This window comes from Pediculus humanus, genomic scaffold (assembly GCF_000006295.1).
Source record: "Pediculus humanus corporis 1103172108318 genomic scaffold, whole genome shotgun sequence".
In the NCBI taxonomy this organism is placed as follows: domain Eukaryota; kingdom Metazoa; phylum Arthropoda; class Insecta; order Psocodea; family Pediculidae; genus Pediculus; species Pediculus humanus.
Window position 1 is genome coordinate 491,625 of NW_002987887.1, and position 23,140 is coordinate 514,764.

The following is a 23,140-nucleotide window of genomic DNA, read 5'->3' on the forward strand; positions in this document are numbered from 1 at the left end:
AAAATTACGCGCGTTTTTTTTTAAAATTAAAGCTCGGGATTGCATTTTATCATGAAAAGAGGGAAGGAAGGGGAAGGGAGGGGTGGAAATTTCGTATCCGCGACGTAATCGATAATTACGATGATGATAATAATTTAATTAATTATTTAATTAAGAATTTTTTAATATTGTTTTCTTTCTTCCCGCCCGCCATTTTGATTTTTTTTTTTTTAAAAAAAAAGGCGGGAAAAATTTATTCGTATAAGATAGTTTTTGACTTAATTTATTATTTTAAATTTTTTTTAAAAGTGGGATTAGTCACGATGGAATATATTATGCCCGACGGAAATGTCGTTGTTGTTGTCGTTCTTTTGTTAAGAAAGAAATAAAATATTTCTTCTGCTTTTCATCTTCGTCGCATTCTTTTTGTTTTTTTTTTTTATTGTTTTTGAGTCACGTGTTTCGATTTATTATCATCATCATCATCATCGTTATTTTTACGGGAAAAAAAAAAGAAAAAAAAAAAAAAATTCAACGAGAATGAGTTGAGAATTGTATCAATTATTATTATCATCGTGATTCATTTGCTTTTTTTTTTATTTTTTTGCGCATCGTGCCTTAAATTTTCAGGTACGTCATTCGGTAATGGCGCGGTTAAATGTTTAAAAATAATAATAATAATAAGAAAATTCTCAACTGATTCATTTCTACACGTGGTTTTCACGTTTCGCCATCGAATTTTTTTTTTTTTTTTAATTATTATCATTATTATTATTATTATTATCATCATTATCATCATCATCATTATTATTAATAATGTTAAATGACATCTTATTACACGGTGGAAAGTATATATCGCGTGTTTTTTTTTTTTTTTTAAACAATAGCTGAAGTTATTCAGTAATAATTTTTTTTTGTCGTGTCTCTAGAATTATTTAATTGGGAAACGACAATTTTTAAAAAATACTTGAAAACGTGAAGTAGTTTTTAGATACGGGGGAGGAGGAGGAGAGGGAGAAAGGGGGAAGGAACAAGGGGAGGAGAAAAGCTAACTCTAAAAAATAATAATAATAATTCGCTGTGTAAATAAAAAATGGCGGCGCTTTTTTTTTTTTTTTTTGGTTAGTTATTAGATGTCATTTAAATAGGTTTTAGTTTTTTTTTTTTTTAACTGCGTTTCAGGTTCGTTTTTTTTTTATTTCTTATCGAACGTTTGAAAGGAGAGAGAGAGAAAGAGAAAGAAGAAGAGAGAAAAAAACGAACCTGAAACGTAGAAATGCACGGAGCGGAGGAGAGAGAAAGGGAGAGAGAGAGAGAGAGAGAGAGAGAGAGAGAGAGAAAGGGAGAGAGAGAGAAAGAAAAAAAAATGAAAATTTATTTATTATTATTATTATTATTATTAATATTTTCATTTTTTTTCCTCCTCCATTTCCTTTTCCGCTCCGGTTTATATATATTTATATAGATTAGTTATTAAAATAAGTTAAAACATTTATTATTATTATTATTAAATGAATTAATAAAAAAAAAAGAAAATGGCGATCGATATTGTTATTATTAATTCATTTAATAAAAAATTTTAGTTTACGTACATTTTTTTTTTTTTTTTTTTTTTTGATTGCCTGAATGTTGGGATAGGGTACCCCTGAAGTTAGGGCACATTCCATTCGACCGGTTATCCATTTCCGGTTTTTTTTTTTTTTTTTTTTTATCATACAAAAATTTGTTGTGTATATGTACGCGTTCGCGAGCGCGCGAAAAAAAAAAAAAAAGAAAAAAAGTTGAATGACGTGTAAAAGGAAAGAAAAAATATCTCATGTCATCGTAATGTCCGACATTTTGTTTTGGTTTGTGCTTGTTAACGGACGACAGGACCCGTGGCCGGAATGAAACCTAAATTTCCATTGATTGAAAAGGATTATACCTTTGCACAAAGGTCGTCCGTTGCTTTGATATGCCCTGCTCAAGGATTCCCGGTGCCATCGTACAGGTAATGGTTTTTTTTTTCTCTCTCTCTCTTTCTCTCTCTCTCTCTCTTTATCTCTTTCCCGCGACCTCCTCGACCTGCCGCCTGCCTACCAGCCCCCCTTTCACTCTTATTTTGCGTTTGTTCCTCCATCGACCAACGACATCGTCTCCTCTTTTGTCTGCAGAGCCCGAGGCGAGCATTAAACCCAAATTTGGAAGTTCGGACGTTGGAAGAATCATTTTGTTCGGATTGAATTCTCCTGTGACCGTTTTGTGCCCGGCTCAGGGATTTCCTCTTCCGTCTTTCAGGTGAGATGACAAAAAAATAACCGCCCACCCACCCACCAACCCCCTCCGGGTCGCAAGGTAAGCCGTTTCTTTTTTCTTGTTTTTCCTCAGAACCCGTCGGAAGCACGAAACCGAAATTTCCAACCGTGGATAATAGTCGGGGTTTCGAAACTTCTCTGTCCATGGCTTTGACCTTGTTGTGTCCAGCACAAGGGTTTCCGGTTCCCAATTTCAGGTAAGTTTGTACATCTTTTCCTTTTTCCCGCGCCCCTCTCCCTCCCCCTTCCCCCCGTGTGCCTCATTCAGCGGTTCTCTATCTCTTCTACGTCCACGTCTTTCAATTTTTTTTTTTTTTTGTTTCCACGTATTTTTTTGACGATTCTCAGAACCGGTCGGAAGGATCAAACCTAGATTTCCTTCGATGATAGACGTTTTGGGTTTTCGGGGGATTTCCGATCAATCTCTCAACATTCTATGTCCCGCTCAAGGTTTTCCGGTTCCTTCTATGCGGTAAGGGAAAATTTTTTTATTAAGTTGGGATAATTTCGTTTAGGGGGTTGCCCTCATTTAATACCATCGTTATCATCATCATTTCCGTCGAGGGTAATTTTCTTTTTTTTTTTTTGTGTTTCTGTTCTGGAATTTTCTGCAGAACCCGTGGGAAGTACGAAACCTAAATTCCCAACTCTGTTGAACAGTTTGGGATTTATAAGCTACGAAATGAAAAGTTTGACTTTGTTATGTCCGGCTCAGGGGTTTCCCGTTCCATCTTTCCGGTAAGAAAAATTTAAATTGGAAGTATTATTATTATTATTAATCACGGGGATTTGTTCCTGGAAAATCTTTTTGAACAGAGCCAGTCGGGAGCACGAAACCGAAACTTCATAGTTTGGACATAATAAGAATAATAATCGAATCCCGTCGGGATTTCACGTTGATGTGCCCGGCTCAGGGTTTCCCAGTTCCAGTTTATCGGTAAGCTCATGCTTTATATTTTGTGTTTGTCTCCCTTTTGATAGAGCCCGTGGGAAGCACGAAACCTAAATTTCCGGATTTGGACATGGTGAGAAGTTTCGTCGGGCAAAGGGAGAGTTTTACCCTTCTATGTCCCGCTCAGGGGTTTCCCGTACCATCATTTAGGTGATGTAAAATTTTTTTTTTTTTTTTTATTAACTCTAGTAGTAGTAGCAAATGTGTAATGACGTCACTTACAGTACGTTAAACTTCCGGTTTGGTATATGATTTTTATAGAGCCCGTGGGAAGCACGAAACCGAAATTTCCGGATTCTGACATTGTTCAAATATCTTCGGAAAGGACGAAGGAAATCACATTATTATGTCCGGCGCAAGGTTTTCCGGTACCTTCTTTTAGGTGCGTTTTTCTTTTTTTCTTTTTCTTTTCTTATTGCGTTTCGCTTCGGGTGCCATCCCTTCCTGACCTTTGGGCAAGTCAACACAATTTGTGTATAAAAATGTTTCGTTTGTTTTCTTACAACCGGTTGTCCTTTCGCAGAAACTCTTGCGAGCACGATTCCGACGTTCGTGTCCGAAGTGAAAAGGGAAAAGAGAATTTTATTAAATAATTCCATTGCTTTGTTGTGTCCGGCACAGGGATTTCCGGTTCCAGCATTCAGGTAAAAAATGTTTTAATCGAACGATAAATCGAACGATCCATCGATCGATCGGTCGATCGTTTCGCATAAACATGGCGGAGAATTTCGTTTAATTTTTTACGCAGTTTTTTCTTTCTTTCCCCCTCCCCCTTTCGCCATTTATTTTGTTAAACATGAGTTTCATCATCATTATCATCATGAAACCTTTGGGTTATTTAACCGCCCACACACGCACATAATCAAAAGGCTCGTAAAAAAAAAAAAAAAGTTTGAGTCAATTAAGAAATAAACGGGAACGGTTTCGGTTCAATTCATAAATGCTTAATACGCTGTTATTATTATTATTATTGTATGCGTGTGCGTGTGCGTGCGTGCGTTTTAATACGTCAATTTAAGTCGCTGTTAAACAACGCGAAAAAAAAAAGAGAACGAATTTCTTCGCCATTGATGATTTTAAGAAAAAAAAAATTTTTTTTAAGAGCCTGTGGGAGGGACAAAGCCCACGTTCGGAGTCGAAGTCAAGAGAGATTTTCCGTTCGTTGAAAAAACATGGTTGAATTTGATGTGCCCGGCTCAGGGATTTCCGGTTCCCAATTATCGGTAAGAGAAAATGTTGTAAGGTTTAAACCTAATTTCCTTTTTTCATTCAAAAAATAATTCAGAACCGGTCGGAAGCATAAAACCTAAATTTCCAACGATGGACGATACGAGAGGTTTCAAAGGTGTTTCCGGGAAAAGCGTTACGTTTCTTTGTCCCTCGCAAGGATTTCCGGTTCCGAGTTTCCGGTAAGATGATTATTCTTTTCACACTCTCGCACGCACGCACGCGAACTCTTCCCGGAGAAATGAGGGGGGAGGCAGGAAAAACTGCGAATTAAACGAGATTTTGTTTTTTTTTTCGTTGCGTTTGTTTTCGTCGACAATATGGCCGCCGTGACGTCATATCATTTTTAAAATTGTAATTTTTTTTTCTTTGTCGTTGCGTTTGTTTGTTTTACGGTCAAGAACCTGTCGGTAGCACAAAACCCAAATTCAATTCAATAATTAAATTACTTGCCGTGGACGTACAAGTCGGGGAAATTTCGACAATGTTGTGTCCGGCTCAGGGGTTTCCACATCCCACATACAGGTAAGAAAGATGAACAGGGAAATTTTTTTTTTTTCTTCTGGGTACACGTCAGAACCTGTCGGAAGTGCGTCGCCGAAATTATCAACGTTGGCAACCCTTGATTACATTCGGGGTTTTGCCGCGAAGGAAAATTTAATGTTTTCGCTTTTGTGCCCAGCTCAGGGATTTCCCGTTCCGAATTTCAGGTTGGAGTTTTTCTTTCTTTCTTTCTTTCTCTTTCTAGAACCCGTTGGAACGAAAGCTCCGACATTTTCCGTCGCTTCTAAAAGTTTTTCTTTCGTGCAAAATCTCGAAACTAATTTTAGTCTGTTGTGTCAAGCGCAGGGTTTTCCCGTACCGAGTTTCAGGTGAGTGTTTTGATTTCGTTTGCGGTCGCTTCGTGCAGATTATCACAACCGGAAATGGTAAGTAACGGACGTTCGAACGTGCAAAGTGTAGTAGCTTCCGGAAAATTTTTTTTTTTTTTTTTTGATTCGAATCGATCTCAAACCTTATCTCATTCATTCCGGCTTTCAAACACCGACTCGTATTATTATTATTATTATTATTATTATTATTATCATTATTGTCATTTTTTCTTTGGTTTGATTTAAACGTTTAGAACCGGTTGGACTTAAAGGACCCAAATTGTCTTCGGATGCTTACAGTTCTTCGTTTATAAGAGGTTACGGTCAGAGTTTTGGTCTCCTGTGTCAAGCTCAGGGATTTCCCGTTCCCAACTACAGGTAAATTTCATTTTAGCGAAATCCCGTCGGTCCCGTCGGAATCTCTCTCTCTAGCTCGCTCTCTCCCCCTTCCCCTCCACTCTCTCTATTCCACAGTTCAGGTTTCCGTCGGGGATCTTTGAATAAAAAAAATTTTCTTCTTGTTGTTGTTTTCGTGACAGAACCGGTCGGAACGAAAGCTCCGATTTTTTCAACGGATAACAAAATAAGTTCGTTCGTGCGAAATTTCGGACAAAGTTTCACGTTAATGTGCTCGGCTCAGGGATTTCCCGTACCTAATTTCAGGTGAGTCGTTTTCTCTCTCTCTATTTATCCGGGGGCCGAAATGTACGCGATGATAATTTTACAGAGCCGGTGACGAACATTCCGCCGAAGCAAGCGGGTCGTAAATTCGACGGAAGTTTGATAAACGAAATAACACAAGGAACGACAGCTGTGTCCGTGTGCGAAGTCACCGGGTTTCCGGTTCCTTCGTTCAGGTGAGTTCTCTCCACTTCCTCCCCACTTTGCCCCCGACTCCGGAGGTACCCATCTCGGCATTCGTAAGGTTTCCGTAAGTTTTTCGCGAAAAAAAAAAAAAAAAAACAAATTTGTTTTATTTCCGGTTGATTTTTCAGAGCCGACAAATAGCGTTCCGCCCAAAATTCACGATGGTAGGTATCAAGAAAAATCAGTCACGGTCGGATTTGACGGAGCGATGCTATGCTCCAGTCAGGCGTATCCCGTACCTACATTCAAGTAAGTGAGTTTTAAATTATACGTCCAAAATTATTATCATTATTATTAATATTGTAATTCGTACGAATAAATGGAGGAGGAGGAGGAGGCGGCGGGTGAATAAATGGGAGAAACGAACGTAATTTATCGTACATATAATTTTATCCATTTATTATTATTATTATTATTGTTAGGATCGAACGTGTAATTAGACTTTTTTTATATAAAGTATTTTTTTCCTAATAGGGTCGGTGGTCGCGAAGTTTTTTTTTTTTTTTAAAAAATTACGGTTAGATTATTCGCAACGGAAAAGTTTAGTTTTCAATTCATTCATTCATTCATTCATTCATTCATTCACGCATTCGAGGGAGTAGGTTTTGGGAGAATTTAATAAGGCAGAGAGGAGGGGAGGGGGGCAGGGGTAAAGAGGGAAATCGAACGAATACCCGAAATTTTTTTTTTTTTTTTACGTTTCGATAATTTTTTTTTTTTGTTGTTGTTGTCGAATTTCAGGTGGTACAAATTCGTGGATGGAACGTCTAGGAAACAGGCGGTGACGTTGAACGACAGAATCAAACAAGTGAGCGGAACGTTGATAATAAAGGAAGCCAAAGTCGAAGACAGCGGAAAATATCTTTGCGTCGTGAATAATTCCGTGGGAGGAGAAAGCGTGGAAACGGTTTTGACGGTGACGGCACCTTTGTCGGCGACCATAGAACCCACGACTCAAACTGTCGATTTCGGACGTCCCGCAAGTTTTTCGTGCAATTTCAAAGGGAATCCGGTGAAAACCGTGAGCTGGCTCAAAGATGGAAAATCCATCGATCACGAGGAACCCGTTTTGAGAATCGAATCCGTTAAGAAAGACGATCGAGGAATGTATCAGTGCTTCGTTCGTAACGATCAAGAGTCGGCACAGGCATCGGCGGAACTTAAATTGGGCGGAAGATGTGAGTAGTAATCATTTTTTTTTTGCGATTGGCACCACTGACGGTTGGTCTGTCGGTGGTCGGAAAGAAAAATTATTATCGGTTTATTATTATTGTGGGTCGCTAAATTATTTAAGTGACCGAAGAGGAGGAGGAGTTGGAGCAATTGCCATTTCCTCCTTCGATCGATCAATCAATTATTATTATTATCATCGCGTCCGTCATTTTTAAATTGTTGACGTCATCAAAAGGCGGACGAGAAAGAAAAATTAAAATTTTCGTTTTGTTGTCTTTTCACAGTCGAACCTCCTCAGATAAGGCACGCATTCGACGAAGAAATCATACAACCCGGAACTCCGGTGTTTTTGAAATGTATCGCTTCCGGTAATCCGACACCGGAAATCGCATGGGAACTCGATGGGAAAAAATTATCAAACAACGACAGGTTGGTAGCGATGACGAAATGCAAATCGAACAGTTCGCATGTTTGTCGCTTTGTTTTTGGGGTGGAAGTTATAATTTAATACGGTTCGATTTTCAGGTTGCACGTGGGTCAATACGTGACGGTGAACGGAGACGTCGTGTCTCATTTGAACATATCGTCCATTCACACGAACGACGGAGGTTTGTACAAATGCGTGGCATGGTCGAAAGTCGGAACCGTCGAACATTCCAACAAGTTGAACGTGTACGGAGCACCCTTCGTCAAACCCATGGAAAAGAAAGCCATCGTCGCTGGAGAAATGCTCGTCGTGACTTGTCCCGTCGCTGGATATCCCATCGATAGCATAGTGTGGGAACGAGGTGATCATTTTTTCCTTTTCTTTTGATTTGCTGTCGTGTTCCATTCGCATCGTAATTCACTCTTAACGGTTTTTTTCTTTGTTCTCTCTCTCTCTCTCTCTCTCTCTCGGAAGACGGAAGAGTTTTACCCATCAACAGAAAGCAAAAAGTTTTTTCAAACGGAACACTCATCATTGAAAACGTGGAAAGGCAAAGCGATCAAGCGACGTACACGTGCGTGGCTAAAAATCCACAGGGACTCACGTCGAGGGAAAAATTAGAAGTTCAAGTCATGGGTAGGTGTCCAAATTATTATTATTATCATCATCATCGCGACGTCGAATGGGGTGTCGCAGGATCGAAATAAAAAGGAAACGCGGAGGAGGGAGGGAGGGAGGGTGGGCGGTTCAAAGGTTATCGAGGGAGGGGTCAAAGTATTTCCGAGAGGAAATGATTACCGTCGGTAAAAATGGTAATTACTGATCGTGTTCGATTCCGGTTCAAACTTTTTTTAATAAACAAGGGGAAAGGAGAAAGGGGGGGGAGGGAGAAGTGAGGAAAAATGAAATAATAATGATAATAATTTTTTTTGGACTTTTAGGGAAAAGACGGGAATGAAACGGGCCGGAATCGAATCACCGACGCGATTTTTTTTTTTTTTTTGATTTTTTGACGAAATTTAATTTGATTTAATATTTTCAGGTTGTTGTTGTTGTTGTTGTTTGTGTTTGTTTTAAAAAAAAAAAAACAAATTGGTAAGATGACGTCATTTTAATATTATTATTAATAATTTTTTTTGTAGCCGATCACGTGGTCACAAATCCAGTGAAATTAAAAAATTTGACTGGAACGCCGCACCACTTATTATTAACGAGTTTTTATTTTGTCGTGGCAGGAGGTTTTTTTTCCCCCCCGTTTGTTGTTACGTTTGTTTGTTCGGAGTCGAGATCGTTTGGAAAATCTTCGTTGTTGTTGTTGTTTTTTTTTACGTAATTTTATTTAGCATAACGTTAACGTTTTTTGTCGTTAGTTCCGCCGCAAATTTCGCCTTTTACTTTTGGAGATGCTCCATCGGATGCTGGAAATTTGGTTGTCGTTCAATGCGCCGTCATCAAAGGAGATTCACCGATTGTCATCTCGTGGGATTTCAACGGGGAATCCCTTAACGGTGATAATTTGGGGATCGAAGTAAACGTATTGAATAAGAGAGTTAGTTCTTTGACGATCGAATCCGTGACCGCGAAAAATGCCGGAAATTATACTTGCAATGCGAAAAATTCCGCCGGAACGTTTAGTTACACGTCACAACTTGTCGTCAACGGTAAACTCCGATCGTCACTTTTGTGACCTTAACAACTTTTTTTTGTTTGTTGTTGTTGTTTTATTCCTTTTGATGAAACCCCATCATCATGGTTTCCTTCTTCCTTTTTCTTCTCTGTCTCTCTCGTTCTCGTTTCTCGTTCGGGTTTCCGGTTTTCTCTTTGACTGACTGACTCTCCGTCGTGGCTTTTCTTTTTTCTACTTAGCCTATGTGCAAAATGTTTTTTTTTATGTTTTAACTTTCGCAGTTTTACCTCACATCGTGCCCTTTTACGCGGAAAACGATTTGAACACGGGCGAAAGCGTTCAGTGGAATTGTCACGTGATGAAAGGTGACACTCCCGTGAGAATAGAATGGAGTTTTAACGGGTTCCCGATAACGTCAAAAATGGGGGTGACGACGACGAAAATAAGCGAAAGATCGAATCTTTTGATAATATCCAGCGTCGGAGATACTCACAGCGGAAATTTCACGTGTACGGCAACGAACGCGGCTGGAACTTCGAATTACACCGTTCAGCTCCACGTCAACGGTATCTATTTACACGTCACGAAACATTTTTCGAATAGTTGTCACCGTCGCTGTTGTTGTTCTTTTATTTTCTTTATTTTTTTATTTTTTTTTCTCTCTCTCACACATCCGACGAACCTTTTAAAAATTTTTCCAATGATCACACATCCGGTTTGAGATGCGTCACGTTTGACGTGATTTGTCGCGAAGGGAACGGTCGTCATCGTCGTCGTTTTAAGTTTTTTTTTTTTTTACATTAAAATTTAAAATTTTTAGCTTTGCCGCACATAACTCACTTCGAGGGTGACGACAACAATAATTTTGGAGATAGCGTGCAATTGAATTGTCACGTTTCGAAGGGTGATCTCCCCGTGACGATCACGTGGATTTTTAACGGTAATAATATTTTGACGTCGAGATTGGGATTGTTCATACAGAAAATCGGTAGCCGAACGAGTTTGTTGACGATATCGAACGTTATGGAAGAGCACAGCGGAAATTACACTTGTAACGCCGTGAACGCAGCCGGATCCGTTAATCACACCGCGACGATCAACGTCAAGGGTATCTACCTTTCCATCGTTAATGTCGGGTCACTTTTTTTTTTTCTTTACATAATTATTTCTTTATTTTGTTTGTTTGTTTTTGTTTATTCCCCTCCCCTGACCCTTCGGCCCCCCCCTCCCCCGAAAATATCATCCTTAACTATTTTAATACGGAGTCCGATTCAAACCGATTCGGAATGTCTCGAAAAAAAAATTGTTTTTCTAATGCCACGACGTTTTTTTTTTTCTGATCGTTGTCTTCAATTGTTTTTCTCGCGTTGTTTCCTTACATGGTGCGCCATTCGAAGGTTAAAAATTTGTGCGTGCGTGTGTGTGTCCTCGTCGCACGTATCGTAAAACATTTTTTTTTTGGATCGATACCGTTTCCGTTTCCGTTTCCTCCGAGCGCACACGAAAAAATTGAAACGATTGTTGATTATTATTAGTAACTACGTTAGTTATTTTATTTCACAGTTTTGCCCCAGATACGACCTTTCGATTTCGGCGATGATCCGATAAATGCCGGAGAATTAGTTATAACGAATTGCGTGATAGCAAAAGGTGATCCTCCTTTGGATATAGTTTGGAAATATCCAACGACGATACCGTTCAAAAGTATCATAACGAACAAACCGTCGACGCGATTGAGCACTTTGACGATTCCCTCGGTGACTCCTCGTCACGCGGGTCCTTATACATGCATTGTACGGAATCGTGCTGGAGAAACACGTTACACGGCCGTCCTTCACGTAAACGGTAGTCACACACATGGTCCTGCGGTGTGTCACGCGTGTGCTTTTTTTTTTCTCTCTAACTTTGTTTGTTGTTGTTGTTGTTGCTGCTGCTGTCGCGTTGGGGAAAATAACAGCAAGGAGTGTGCACATAACCATTCGGTTGAACTAACGCAAAATTGCTTTTTATAATAACGGCTTTTTTTCTTTTTTTTTTTTTCATTGTATGATTGATTGATTGATTAGTTCCACCGAAAGTGTTGCCGTTTGCTTTCGGCGATAACGAATTCTATGCTGGACAATCTGCGACGTTGCAATGCACCGTGTCCTCGGGTGATCTTCCGCTATCGATTTCCTGGAAATTTGACGGGAAATTTGAAAATTCACGACCGGATTTTCTAACGTCGAACATAGGGAAACGGGTTTCTATACTGACGATAGATAGTTTGACGGAAGGACACGTCGGGAATTACACATGCACGGCTAGGAATACAGCTGGAGAATCCAGTTTCACGGCACCCATGCAGGTTAATGGTTGGTGAAAGGAAAACGCAAAAAAAAAATTTTTCTGTTGGTTCCGTTGCATCTTTGCCTTGCGTGTTGTGCGTTTGACTCTCTTTCACTTCCTGTTTCCTACACGCGTTCCTACTCTTTTTTTTGTAGTACTCCCTCAAATTTTACCGTTCGACTTTGGTAGCCGACCCATGTCATCGGGAGAAGCCGCTCAAGTTACGTGTTTGGTATCGTCCGGGGATCAACCCCTGACCATGTCTTGGAGTTTCGAGGGGCACGATATTTCCACATTGCCCGGGGTATCAGTGAGTCAGTTCGGTCGTAAGACAAGCGTTTTATTAATCGATCCCGTCGAAGCCGTTCACAAGGGTAACTACACTTGCACCGTTCGCAATCAAGCCGGAGTGTCTAACTTTACCGCCGTTTTGCGCATCAACGGTAATAATTGGTTGTCGTTGCGGAAATGAAAGTAGAAACTCGAAAATTTGTTTGTCGGCGGTTGTCACATCTTGTTGTTGTTCATCTTTTAGGTTTTTTTTTGTTTTCGACTTTTTTTTTGTTTTCGACATAATTTTTTTTGTTTTTTGTTTTTTCTTCCCCCTCCCCTCTTCTTCCTCCATCTTTCCTTTCTTAGTTTTACCGAAAATCATACCTTTTAATTTCGAAAATCCGATAAATTCCGGAGAAGCCGCTCAAGTTACTTGTTTGGTATCGTCCGGTGATCAACCCTTGACCATGTCTTGGAGTTTCGAGGGGCACGATATTTCCACATTGCCCGGGGTATCAGTGAGTCAGTTCGGTCGTAAGACAAGCACTTTGTTAATCGATCCAGTCGAAGCCATTCACAAGGGTAGCTACGTTTGTACCGTTCGCAATCAAGCCGGAGTATCTAATTTTACCGCCGTTTTGCGCATAAACGGTAAATGGGTATTTTAAAAAAAATGGATCGTTGTGGAAAACTTTTTTTTGCTGTTGCTGTTGGCTCCAGTTTTTATTATTATTATTATTATTATTATTTAATACTCTTTCACCTTTTTTTGTATACTCCTTTCGCAGTTTTACCGAAAATCATTCCGTTTTATTTTGATAATCCGATGAATTCCGGAGAGGCCGCTCAGGTGACTTGTTTGGTATCGTCGGGCGATCAACCCCTAACAATGTCTTGGAGTTTCGAAAGTCAAGACATTTCGTCTCTTCCGGGTGTAACGGTTAGTCAACTGGGTCGTAAGACGAGCGTTTTGTTGATCGATCCTGTCGAAGCCGTTCACAAGGGTAACTACGTTTGCACCGTTCGGAATCAAGCCGGAGTATCTAACTTTACCGCCGTTTTACGAATCAACGGTAAATGAGACGAGTTCGGTAGAATGGGCGATGATTTTGTTTGTTGTTTGTTTGTTTGGGTAGTTCTTTTGTTAAAAAAACAAACGGCTGCGGTTTATTTCGTTATTATTATTATTATTTGTTTGTTTAATTTTTCCGCATTCTTTCACCGCTGTTTTTCTTTTCTTTTCTTTTTTTTTGTACTCCTCTCACAGTTCTACCAAAAATCATACCGTTTTATTTTGACAATCCGATGAATTCGGGTGAAGCCGCACAAGTTACTTGTTTGGTATCGTCGGGTGATCTTCCCTTGAACATAACATGGAGCTTCGGTGAGAAAGACATATCCGACATGAGAGGCATCACGACTTTAAAAGCCGGAAGAAAGGGGAGCATGCTATTGATAGATACCGTTTCCGCAATGCATAACGGGGATTACACGTGCACGGCTAGAAATTCGGCCGGATCGTCTAATTTTACCGCCTCGTTACGAATTAACGGTAATCACGATGCCGTTGGCGATGGTCAAAGCCATGACAAAAAAAAGTTGCTTGCATTGTATTCGTTCGGAATGATAATGAAAACAAAAAATGTCACACCGTCCTATCCTACTCCTATGCCCCCCTACCTTTTGTCAGGAATCCTTTCGGGTTTTTAAAAAAACTCTCCTTTATTCGTAGTTATGCCGAAAATCGTACCGTTTCATTTCGACGGTGCCATGTTTTCCGGTGAAGCCGCTCAAATAACGTGCATGGTATCCGCCGGTGACGAACCTTTGTACATATCATGGACGTTCGAGGGTAAAAATATAACGTCGTTGATGGGAGTCACGACGACAAAAATCGGTAGGAAAGGAAGTTCATTGATGATAGATCCCATATCGGCGGATCATAGAGGAAACTACACGTGCACGGTACGAAATCCGACGGGTACTTCCAATTTCACGGCTAGCCTAGACATCAACGGTAAACAAAAAAAAAAAAATTTCGGGGAATTAGAAAAATGTCGATTTTGTTTTTCTTGTTTTTCTTGTTTTTTTGTTTTATTTTGACACAATCGAACCGATTTTCCGAATGAATTTTCTCCATGTTTTTCAAAAAAAAAAATCCTCTTTCGTCTATCGTTCGCGGATGACGTGTGTGTCACGTGACGTGACGTGGTTTATAAAATCGCTCGTTATAACACCGGTTGCGTGTCGTCATTTGTTCGTTTTGATTCTTATAAATTTCATTTCCTACGCAGTTTTGCCCAAGATAACGTCGTTCGATTTCGGAGAAGATGCCATATTCTCGGGACAAAGTGCGCAAGCCTCTTGTTTCGTTTCCGAAGGAACGGAACCCGTTAGAATAACGTGGAATTTTCAAGGGAAACAAATCACGTCGGATAATAAAGACGTGACAGTGACGAGGGTCGGTAAAAAGGCTAGCATATTGGTGATAGATCCGGCTCGATCTCATCATCGCGGGAATTACACATGTTCAGCGAGGAACGATGCCGGAACGTCAAATTACACGGCTGTGCTCAACATCAACGGTACACACCTCAGTTATATCAGCCACCGATGATACCTAACCTTTTTTGTTTTTTAATTTCCTCAGTTCTTCCAAAGATCGCTCCGTTTTCGTTCGGCGAGACTCCTATATTTTTCGGACAGGGTGCTCAGCTGACTTGTTACGTGACCGAAGGTGATTTCCCCGTCGAAATATATTGGAGTTTTAACGGTGGTAATATATCGTCCGTGCCCGGAGTTTCCACGAATCAGTTAATGAAAAAAACTAGTTTGTTAACTATCGAACCCGCCACGTCGGATCATAGCGGAAATTATACATGTCACGCGAAGAATCGAGCTGGAATGACGAGTCACACGACTTCTTTAGCCATCAACGGTTTGATTCCATGTTTCCAAAAATAAATTATGCTCGAAGTTGTTCGATTTGATCCTTTTCCGACCCGTAATCTCCTCCTCCCCCCCACCCATCATCATAATTCTTTTGTTGTTGTTGTTGTTGTGAACGATCTCTCTGATTCCAGCTAAACCGGAAATCGAACCTTTTACATTCAATAAAAACGGTGTGAACGGTGGATCTTCGATTCGAGTACTGTGTACGGTTTTAACCGGAGATCAACCCCTCGATATAAAATGGCTTAAAAACGGAGAACCCATGTCCGAGTATAGGAGGAAAACTCAGAAGCTTGACGAGAATACCGTTATATTGTCATTGAGAAATTTGCAAGTGGAAGATTCTGGAAATTATACTTGTTTAGCCGAAAATTCCGCCGGGATAGCAACCCATAGCAGCGTACTCAGAGTCAAGGGTATCATCCTATTAGTAGTTTTTCTTTTTTCTTTTCTTTTTTGTTCAGTCGTTATATGATTTGTTTATCATTATCATTATTATTATTTGTATCATTCCTTGTGTTATGGCATCTGAACGTTCGATTACAATTAAGGTTTGTCGTGAACCGTTTTTTAGCGTTCGTTTCCGCTTTTTTTTCGGGGGGGGGGGAGGTTGGCTGAGCTGTGAATTGTACGGTCGGGCCTCTACTTTGAAACGAGATATCGGTATACCAAAAGATGTTTTTCTTCTTCTTCTTCTTCTTGTATTTTCGCGCGTGGAAAAGCTATCCGTAGTAGTTGCGAAGAACAATATTCTGTCGGAGAGGGAGGGGGGAGGAGGGCGCGCGGGCTCTCTCGTTAGGAAATGCACAGTTAAAAAATGATCCTTAAACGTTCCTTTAACCACGCACCCCCGTTAACTGTGCAAAAGGTTTTTTCCTTCTTTTCCTTTCCTTACCCCCCCCCCCCCCCGTTTATTACCCAAGTCGAACCTTTTTTGTTTTTTGTTTTTTTTACGTTTTATTTGTTTATTATTATTATTTTTTCGTTTTTGCTTCTGCTTTCGCACTAATTGCACTGCATGAGAGTTAGTCGCCTGCTTTTTTTTAATTTTTTTTAATTTTATCCATTGATTGATTGATTGATTGATTGATTGGGTTTTTGTTTAAACTTTTTTTTTTTTTTTTTACGTAGTTAATTCAGCTTTGAATTATGCACTATTAATAAAATGCACGAATTACTAATAATAATAATTGAAAGGAGTAGTGGTAGTAGTGGGGTAGGCTATAAAACTCATTAAATTTCAGCAACAAAAGATTTTGGCAGTCGATAATCAATAATAATAATAATAATAATAATGATATTAAATTCTCACGAACGTGATTTTAGCAAACGTTAAACGTTTTAAAAAAAAGAAAAAAAAAAAAATTTGCTTTACATACGATAGTTAGTGACACGTTCAAATTTCTAACAATTGCTGCCCGCCATTCTCTTGCTGAAATTTGGTGAGTCGTTGAAAAAAAAAAAAAAAAAAAAAAACTTGACGAAAGACAAAATAAAAAAAAGTTCGCACTTATGTGCGAAAAAACCGATCGAAATTATTATTATTATTATTATCGAATGACGTAATAATTTATTACAAAAAAAAAAAATGTCTTCCGTCGGGTTTTGACAAAAAAAAAAAAAAAAAAAAAATTTTTTTTGTTTCTTTTTCCGAAACTAATATTTTATTGTGTTTTTTTTTCTTGACTATAGTACCACCCAGATGGATATTGGAACCGACCGACAAAGCTTTCGCACAGGGAAGCGATGCTAAAATCGAATGTAAAGCAGACGGTTTTCCCAAACCTCAAGTCACGTGGAAACGAGCAGCCGGTAGATATGATTGTTTTATATGCATCCGTCGGACGAACGAACGAACGAACGAACGAATTGACACATTTTGAATTTCAGGTGACACACCCGGAAATTACATTGATCTCAAACCTAACAATCCGAACATGATAGTCGAAGATGGAACTCTGTCAATTTTGAACATTCAAAAATCAAACGAAGGATATTACATGTGCGAAGCCGTTAACGGAATCGGAAGCGGATTGTCCGCCGTCATATTGATAAGCGTTCAAGGTACCTGTTTTCCCCCATCCCCTCATCCCCCCCGGTGAAAAGGTAAAATATACGAATATGAAAAAATTTTTTTTTCAGCTCCCCCGCATTTTGACATCAAATTAAGGAATCAAACGTCGAGAAGAGGAGAACCGACGGTTTTACAATGCGAAGCCAAAGGTGAAAAACCCATCGGAATAATATGGAACATGAACAAAAAGAGACTCGATCCCAAAAGCGACAGCAGGTACACTATAAGAGAAGAAATTTTAGCGAACGGCGTACTATCCGACCTGAGCATCAAAAGAACGGAACGAACGGATTCTGCACTATTCACGTGCGTCGCCACCAATTCCTTCGGTTCGGATGAAACGACGATAAACATGATTGTTCAAGGTGAGTTTGTTTAGTCGTTTGTTTTTAAATGCCGATCGTTTGTTTGTTCTCTTTCGTTACAGAGGTTGCCGAAGTACCCTACGGATTGAAAATATTAGACAAATCAGGAAGATCCGTTCAATTGTCTTGGGCAGCACCGTACGATGGTAATTCTCCGATCAAAAGATACATAATCGAATACAAAGTGAGTTCACGCAACCAACCGAAACAACCAAACAAACGAAATGATCAAAATAATTTCCTATTTTTTTTTTTTTTAAAGATCTCTAAGGGAACTTGGGAAGCGGATATTGATCGAGTTTTGGTACCCGGAAATCAAAACGAAGCGGAAGTTTTTAATTTGAGACCTGCTACGACTTATAATTTACGTATCGTTGCGGAAAACGAAATCGGTTCGTCTAATCCGTCGGATGTTGTCACCATCATCACGGCCGAAGAAGGTTCGTGTCGTTCTTTGACGACGACGACGACGACGATGACGACGACATGACAGTAAAAATTTTTGTTTGTTGTTTTTTAGCTCCCAGTGGTCCGGCCACGGGTGTCAGAGTCGAAGCTCCCGATCAGCACACGCTTAAAGTATTTTGGAAACCGCCGGAGAAAGAATTTTGGAACGGTGAAATTTTAGGTTATTACGTCGGTTACAAATTGGCATCCTCGGAAAAACCATACCTATTCGAAACCGTGGAATTTAGCAAGGAAGAAGGAAAAGAACATCATTTGCAAATCACGAATTTGAAGTGAGAAACAAACAATTTTAACTTTTAGTTAAAGAAAGAGAGAGAGAGAGAAAAAATTTTCCCCTTCTTGCAGAACATACACGCAATATGGAGTCGTCGTTCAAGCTTTTAACAAAGTCGGACCTGGACCCATGAGCGAAGAAATCAGGCAGCACACGGCCGAGGGCGTACCTGAAGCTCCGCCTCACGACACGACCTGTACGACTCTAACGTCGCAAACGATTCGATTGTCTTGGATTTCCCCGCCTCTATCGAGCGCAAACGGAATCATAAAAGGTTATAAGGTCATTTACGGACCCAGCGAAACTTGGTACGGTGAGTACAACCCGAAAACTTTTGTCGGCGGCGGCGGCGGTGTGAGGGGTCCGAAGGGAAAAATTCGTGTTTAAAAAAACAAAAAAATGTTTTTCCAGACGAAAACACTAAAGACACGAAAATAACGTCATCCTCGGAAACGATACTTCACGGATTGAAAAAATTCACCAACTACAGCATGCAAGTATTGGCATACACTTCCGGTGGAGATGGAGTCCGTTCTTCTCCGATTCATTGTCAAACGGAACAAGACGGTATGATTGTGTGATTTCCGGTTTGTTTCTTTTACCTTTTTCCTTTTTCTATAATGCTTCTAATGTCATCAGCTCCGGAAGCTCCATCTGCCGTCAAAGCTTTGGTCATGTCCGCGGAATCGATTTTGGTGAGCTGGAAACCGCCAGAGCAACCCAACGGAATCGTGAATCAATACACCGTTTACATAAGAGAGGATAATGATAATTCGAAAGACGTAGGGTCGCTTTTTTTATTTCAACGGTTGAAAATAATAATGATAATAATAATTCGAGATAATTTAAAGGGAATTTTCTTCTCGTTTCGCAGGAACCCAGGAGTCAAAAAGTTCCACCCTTTCAAATGAGTTACGAAGCTTCCGGATTGGATAAAAAAAAAAAATACGAATTTTGGGTCACGGCATCTACGAACATTGGAGAAGGACAACCGTCGAAAAGCGTGACGTTATCACCCGGAAGCAGAGGTCACTCACTCACTCAATCCCTTTTTGAAATTTTCCAGACGGGAGAAAAGAATTTTCCTTAATAAAAATTTTCTTTTTTTTTCTTTACAGTTCCAGCGAAAATCGCTTCGTTCGATGATTCGTTCACTGCCACCTATCGGGAAGATGTTAAATTACCGTGTTTGGCCGTCGGAATTCCAGCACCGGAAATCGTTTGGAAAGTTAAAGGAAGTACTCTCACCGGAAACGATCGGCTAAGACAATTACCGGAAGGAAGTTTACTCATAAAAGAAGTGACGAGGAGCGACGCAGGAGAATATTCTTGCTACGTCGAAAATTCTTTCGGACGTGACACCGTCACTCATCATTTGCTCATATTGGGTAAGTCAGGTGTCGACGGTCGACATGTCGTCGGGTCTCGAACTCGTTGACACTTTTCCGTTTTTTTTTTTTTCCTTTTTAGCTCCTCCGCGGTCGCCCCAAGTTTCTCTCACGTCAACGACGACAAATTCGATCACTTTGAAACTCGCTCCTCATCCGACGGAATCCGTTCCTCTTCACGGATACACTATCCATTACAAACCGGAATTCGGAGAATGGGAAACCCTTCAAGTCGCGAGTCAAGCTCAAAAATACACTCTGGAAAATTTATGGTGCGGTTCGAGATATCAAATCTACGTGACCGGATACAACGGGTAAGAAACTTTCCACTCCGCAAAAAGAAAAATTCTTGAAATTTTAACGTCACGTCACGTCACGTTTTTAGAATCGGAACAGGTGATCCGAGCGACATATTGAACATAAAAACGAGAGGTTCGAAACCCGTCATACCGGAAGCGAGAAAATTCATCGAAGTATCCACGAACAGCATAACGCTTCATCTGTCCGCATGGTCTGATGCCGGTTGTCCAATGCTTTATTTCGTCATTGAACATAAGAAAAGGTAAGATAAGGTTCGGTGTGTGTGTGTGTGTGTGTGGGTGTGTGCGTGCGTGCGTTGGAAACGTTAACGCGTGCGTTGACTCGTTTTTCGTAGGAATCAAATCGAATGGAATCAAGTGTCGAACAACGTGAAACCCGGTGGAAATTTCGTCGTGCTCGATTTGGATCCCGCGAATTGGTATCAGCTCAGAGTGACGGCACACAATAACGCGGGATTTTCCGTCGCCGAATACAAATTTGCCACCCTCACGGTCACCGGAGGTGAGTACGAGAAAAGAAAATTAATCGTGACGTCATAAAATCATTATTATTATTATTTTTTATTCATTTATCATTACCATTATCATTATTATTTTTTTTTTCATTTCATTCATTCATTCATTCATTCATTCATTTTACGTCATTATGCATGCTTTGCTTGATGATGGACCTTAAGGAGACCATCTTTTTTTTTTTAATGATGATTATGATGATGATGATGATGATGATGATGATGGTAACGATGAATGAAACTTTGTTTTGGTTTTTCGAGAAACTTCTATGCTACTCTTTTCTTTCGCGTTCGTTCGTTCCTTTTTTCTCGTCTCCCCACGAAACGAAAATGAATTCCTGTAAATCGGTCAAGAGAGTAAAAAAAAGGCAAAATTTTGTTACTCATATTGATTTACAGGTACGATAGCGCCGGCAATCGATCAAACAGGAACCGGAGATTATAATTTGCAACTTCTAATATCGAATTTGAATTTAGTCGTACCCGTCGTGTCGTCGATTCTTGTCATCATCGTTGCCATAATCGTCATATGCGTACTACGTGGAAAGAACACGCAGAACAAAGGTTAGAAAAACGATTTGGTTTTTTTTTTTTTTCCAGGAACCATAGCCCCTCCCGAAAATGAAAATCCCATCGCAATGAACGAATTATTTCCCTGGCTTCCCGAATGGGCGAATTTGAACATCGTCGTGCCCATCGTGGCGACGATCGTCGTCATATTCGTCGGTTGCATAGTCATATGCGTTGCCGTGTCGAGAAAATCCAGAGGTCCGGAACAAACTCGCTTGAGAGGTATTTTTTCAAAAAAAAATCCGTGACGCCGACGGCGATGACGTCAACGATGACGTAGTCATTTAATAATAATAAAAACCGGAACCGGAAGTTGTGTTTTAATTTAACAAACAAAAACTATTTTTTATTTATTGATTTTTTTTTGTTTTGCGTGTGTGTGCGTGGCAGATGACGTCGTTTACAATCAACCAGGAATGGGATCATCGACTTTGGATAAAAGACGACCTGATCTTCGTGACGAACTCGGGTACATAGCGCCACCCAATCGTAAACTTCCACCCGTTCCAGGTTCGAATTACAACACGTGCGACAGAATCAAGCGAGGTACAGTTATAAGTAAGCAAAAAAAACAAAAAAAAAAAAAAAAAAGAAAAAAAAGTAGGCCATGTTTATTTACTTACCCCCCTACTTACCCACCCACCCCCCGATTAGAAAAAAATGGAAGCATGAACCACCCGCCCCCTCCCTCCGCCCCGCCCCGAATTGTTTTTCAATCTCTTTTAAAATTTTGTTTAAATTTTTTTATTTATTTTTTTTGCCTGTTGTTAAGCATAAGCACTTGTTTATTAATTCAGTCAGTCAATCATTCATTCAGTCATTCAATCATTCATTCAGTCGATATACGATTGGAACTTTTTTAATATTTTTTTTTTCAAATATGGCAGCGGAAGGTACACGAGAAAAAATTTTAAATACAAGACAATTTCATTCAATAATTAAAATCATTCATTCAATCATTCATTCATTCATTCATTCATTCAATCATGTTCGCTTGTTTTTTCTTAAAAGCCTGTTTATTATTATTATTATTATTATTTAAAAATGGAGATTTTATTTATTTTATTTTAATTTTTTTTCTTTGGTTTTGTTCGATTTTTTATTTATTTATTTTATTGTTTTTTTTTTTTTTTTTCGTTCACCCATTTTGTGTTGGCTATGTGTTCTCATTTGTATGATGAGTAGCTGGCTACCGAGGTGGAATAGGTGCTACATGGGATCCAAGGAGGCATTTATACGATGAGTTGGGACAAAATGGGTGTCCGACGAGGCGGTTGCCTCCTCATCCACACGGTGGCTCAGATGAAACCTTACACACCTGCAGAGGTTAGTTGCTTAAATACCTGGATTGCGCAATAGATATTTTCTCTCACAATCATTTTTGTTTGTTTGTTTGTTTGTTTGTTTTGTTTGTTCGACTAGCTTTAGTCGTAATGAAAAAAAATTTTTTTTTTTTTTTTTTTTTTTTTTACATTTTCACACGCGTTAGTTTGATAGAAAACAAAAAGGTTTGAAATTGAATATTTTTATTGTTTGTTGTTGTTGGCAGTACTGCTGATGACTTTTTTTTAAAAAAAGTAAATTCTCGTTTGTTTGTTTGTTCTTTTTTTCTCTCTCTCTCTCTTAGGCATGGAAGACGAAATATGTCCGTACGCGACTTTTCACTTATTGGGTTTCCGAGAAGAAAATATGGATCCGTCGAAGGCTGGAGTTAATTTTCAAACGTTTCCATCTCAAAACGGAAGTCACGCGGGTACTTTGGGTCATTCACACAACACGGGAACCATGCATCAAAGATCCGGTTCGCAATCCATGGTAATTTTTTTTTTTTTTTTTTTAATTAAATTTTCCGCCATTTTGAATTTGTGTGAGTTTATTATTAATTTTTCGTGAATAGCCACGTGGTACGCCGAGATATTCTAGAGTCGCCGGTCCGAATTCTGCATTTTCTCCGGAATATGACGATCCGGCTAATTGCGACGATCACGAGGATCCCTACGGTTCGCAATACGGTCCATATGGGGGCCCCTACGATCATTACGGAAGCAGAAACAGCGTCGGACGTCGGAGTCTCGGTGAGTGTTGTCCACACGTCGCGTGTTTCTCACGTTGGGTTGGCCATTGATTAATCTTTTTTTTGTTTTTCTTTTTCCTCCTTCCCCCTCCCTCCCCTCACTTTCTCCCCGTTCATCCACGTA

At 39.7% G+C, this 23,140-nt stretch overlaps 1 protein-coding gene across 1 annotated transcript in view; it reads left to right on the top strand.

Moving 5' to 3' along the window:
- Positions 1–23,140, top strand: part of Phum_PHUM602300 (down syndrome cell adhesion molecule, putative) — a gene marked incomplete at both ends in the record, with an annotated part of 35,107 nt that overhangs the window by 10,339 nt on the left and 1,628 nt on the right. The window contains 25 exons of the mRNA XM_002432793.1: positions 3,090–3,210; positions 6,933–7,369; positions 7,649–7,793; positions 7,890–8,152; positions 8,266–8,427; positions 9,162–9,452; positions 16,664–16,783; positions 16,862–17,035; positions 17,114–17,410; positions 17,473–17,594; positions 17,673–17,850; positions 17,931–18,150; positions 18,224–18,465; positions 18,564–18,719; positions 18,792–18,934; positions 19,027–19,180; positions 19,271–19,540; positions 19,623–19,854; positions 19,926–20,102; positions 20,196–20,362; positions 20,772–20,936; positions 21,333–21,500; positions 22,128–22,268; positions 22,570–22,757; positions 22,840–23,017. Coding sequence (XP_002432838.1) covers positions 3,090–3,210; positions 6,933–7,369; positions 7,649–7,793; positions 7,890–8,152; positions 8,266–8,427; positions 9,162–9,452; positions 16,664–16,783; positions 16,862–17,035; positions 17,114–17,410; positions 17,473–17,594; positions 17,673–17,850; positions 17,931–18,150; positions 18,224–18,465; positions 18,564–18,719; positions 18,792–18,934; positions 19,027–19,180; positions 19,271–19,540; positions 19,623–19,854; positions 19,926–20,102; positions 20,196–20,362; positions 20,772–20,936; positions 21,333–21,500; positions 22,128–22,268; positions 22,570–22,757; positions 22,840–23,017 — 4,911 coding nt within the window. The remainder of the gene's footprint in view (positions 1–3,089; positions 3,211–6,932; positions 7,370–7,648; positions 7,794–7,889; positions 8,153–8,265; positions 8,428–9,161; positions 9,453–16,663; positions 16,784–16,861; positions 17,036–17,113; positions 17,411–17,472; positions 17,595–17,672; positions 17,851–17,930; positions 18,151–18,223; positions 18,466–18,563; positions 18,720–18,791; positions 18,935–19,026; positions 19,181–19,270; positions 19,541–19,622; positions 19,855–19,925; positions 20,103–20,195; positions 20,363–20,771; positions 20,937–21,332; positions 21,501–22,127; positions 22,269–22,569; positions 22,758–22,839; positions 23,018–23,140) is intronic.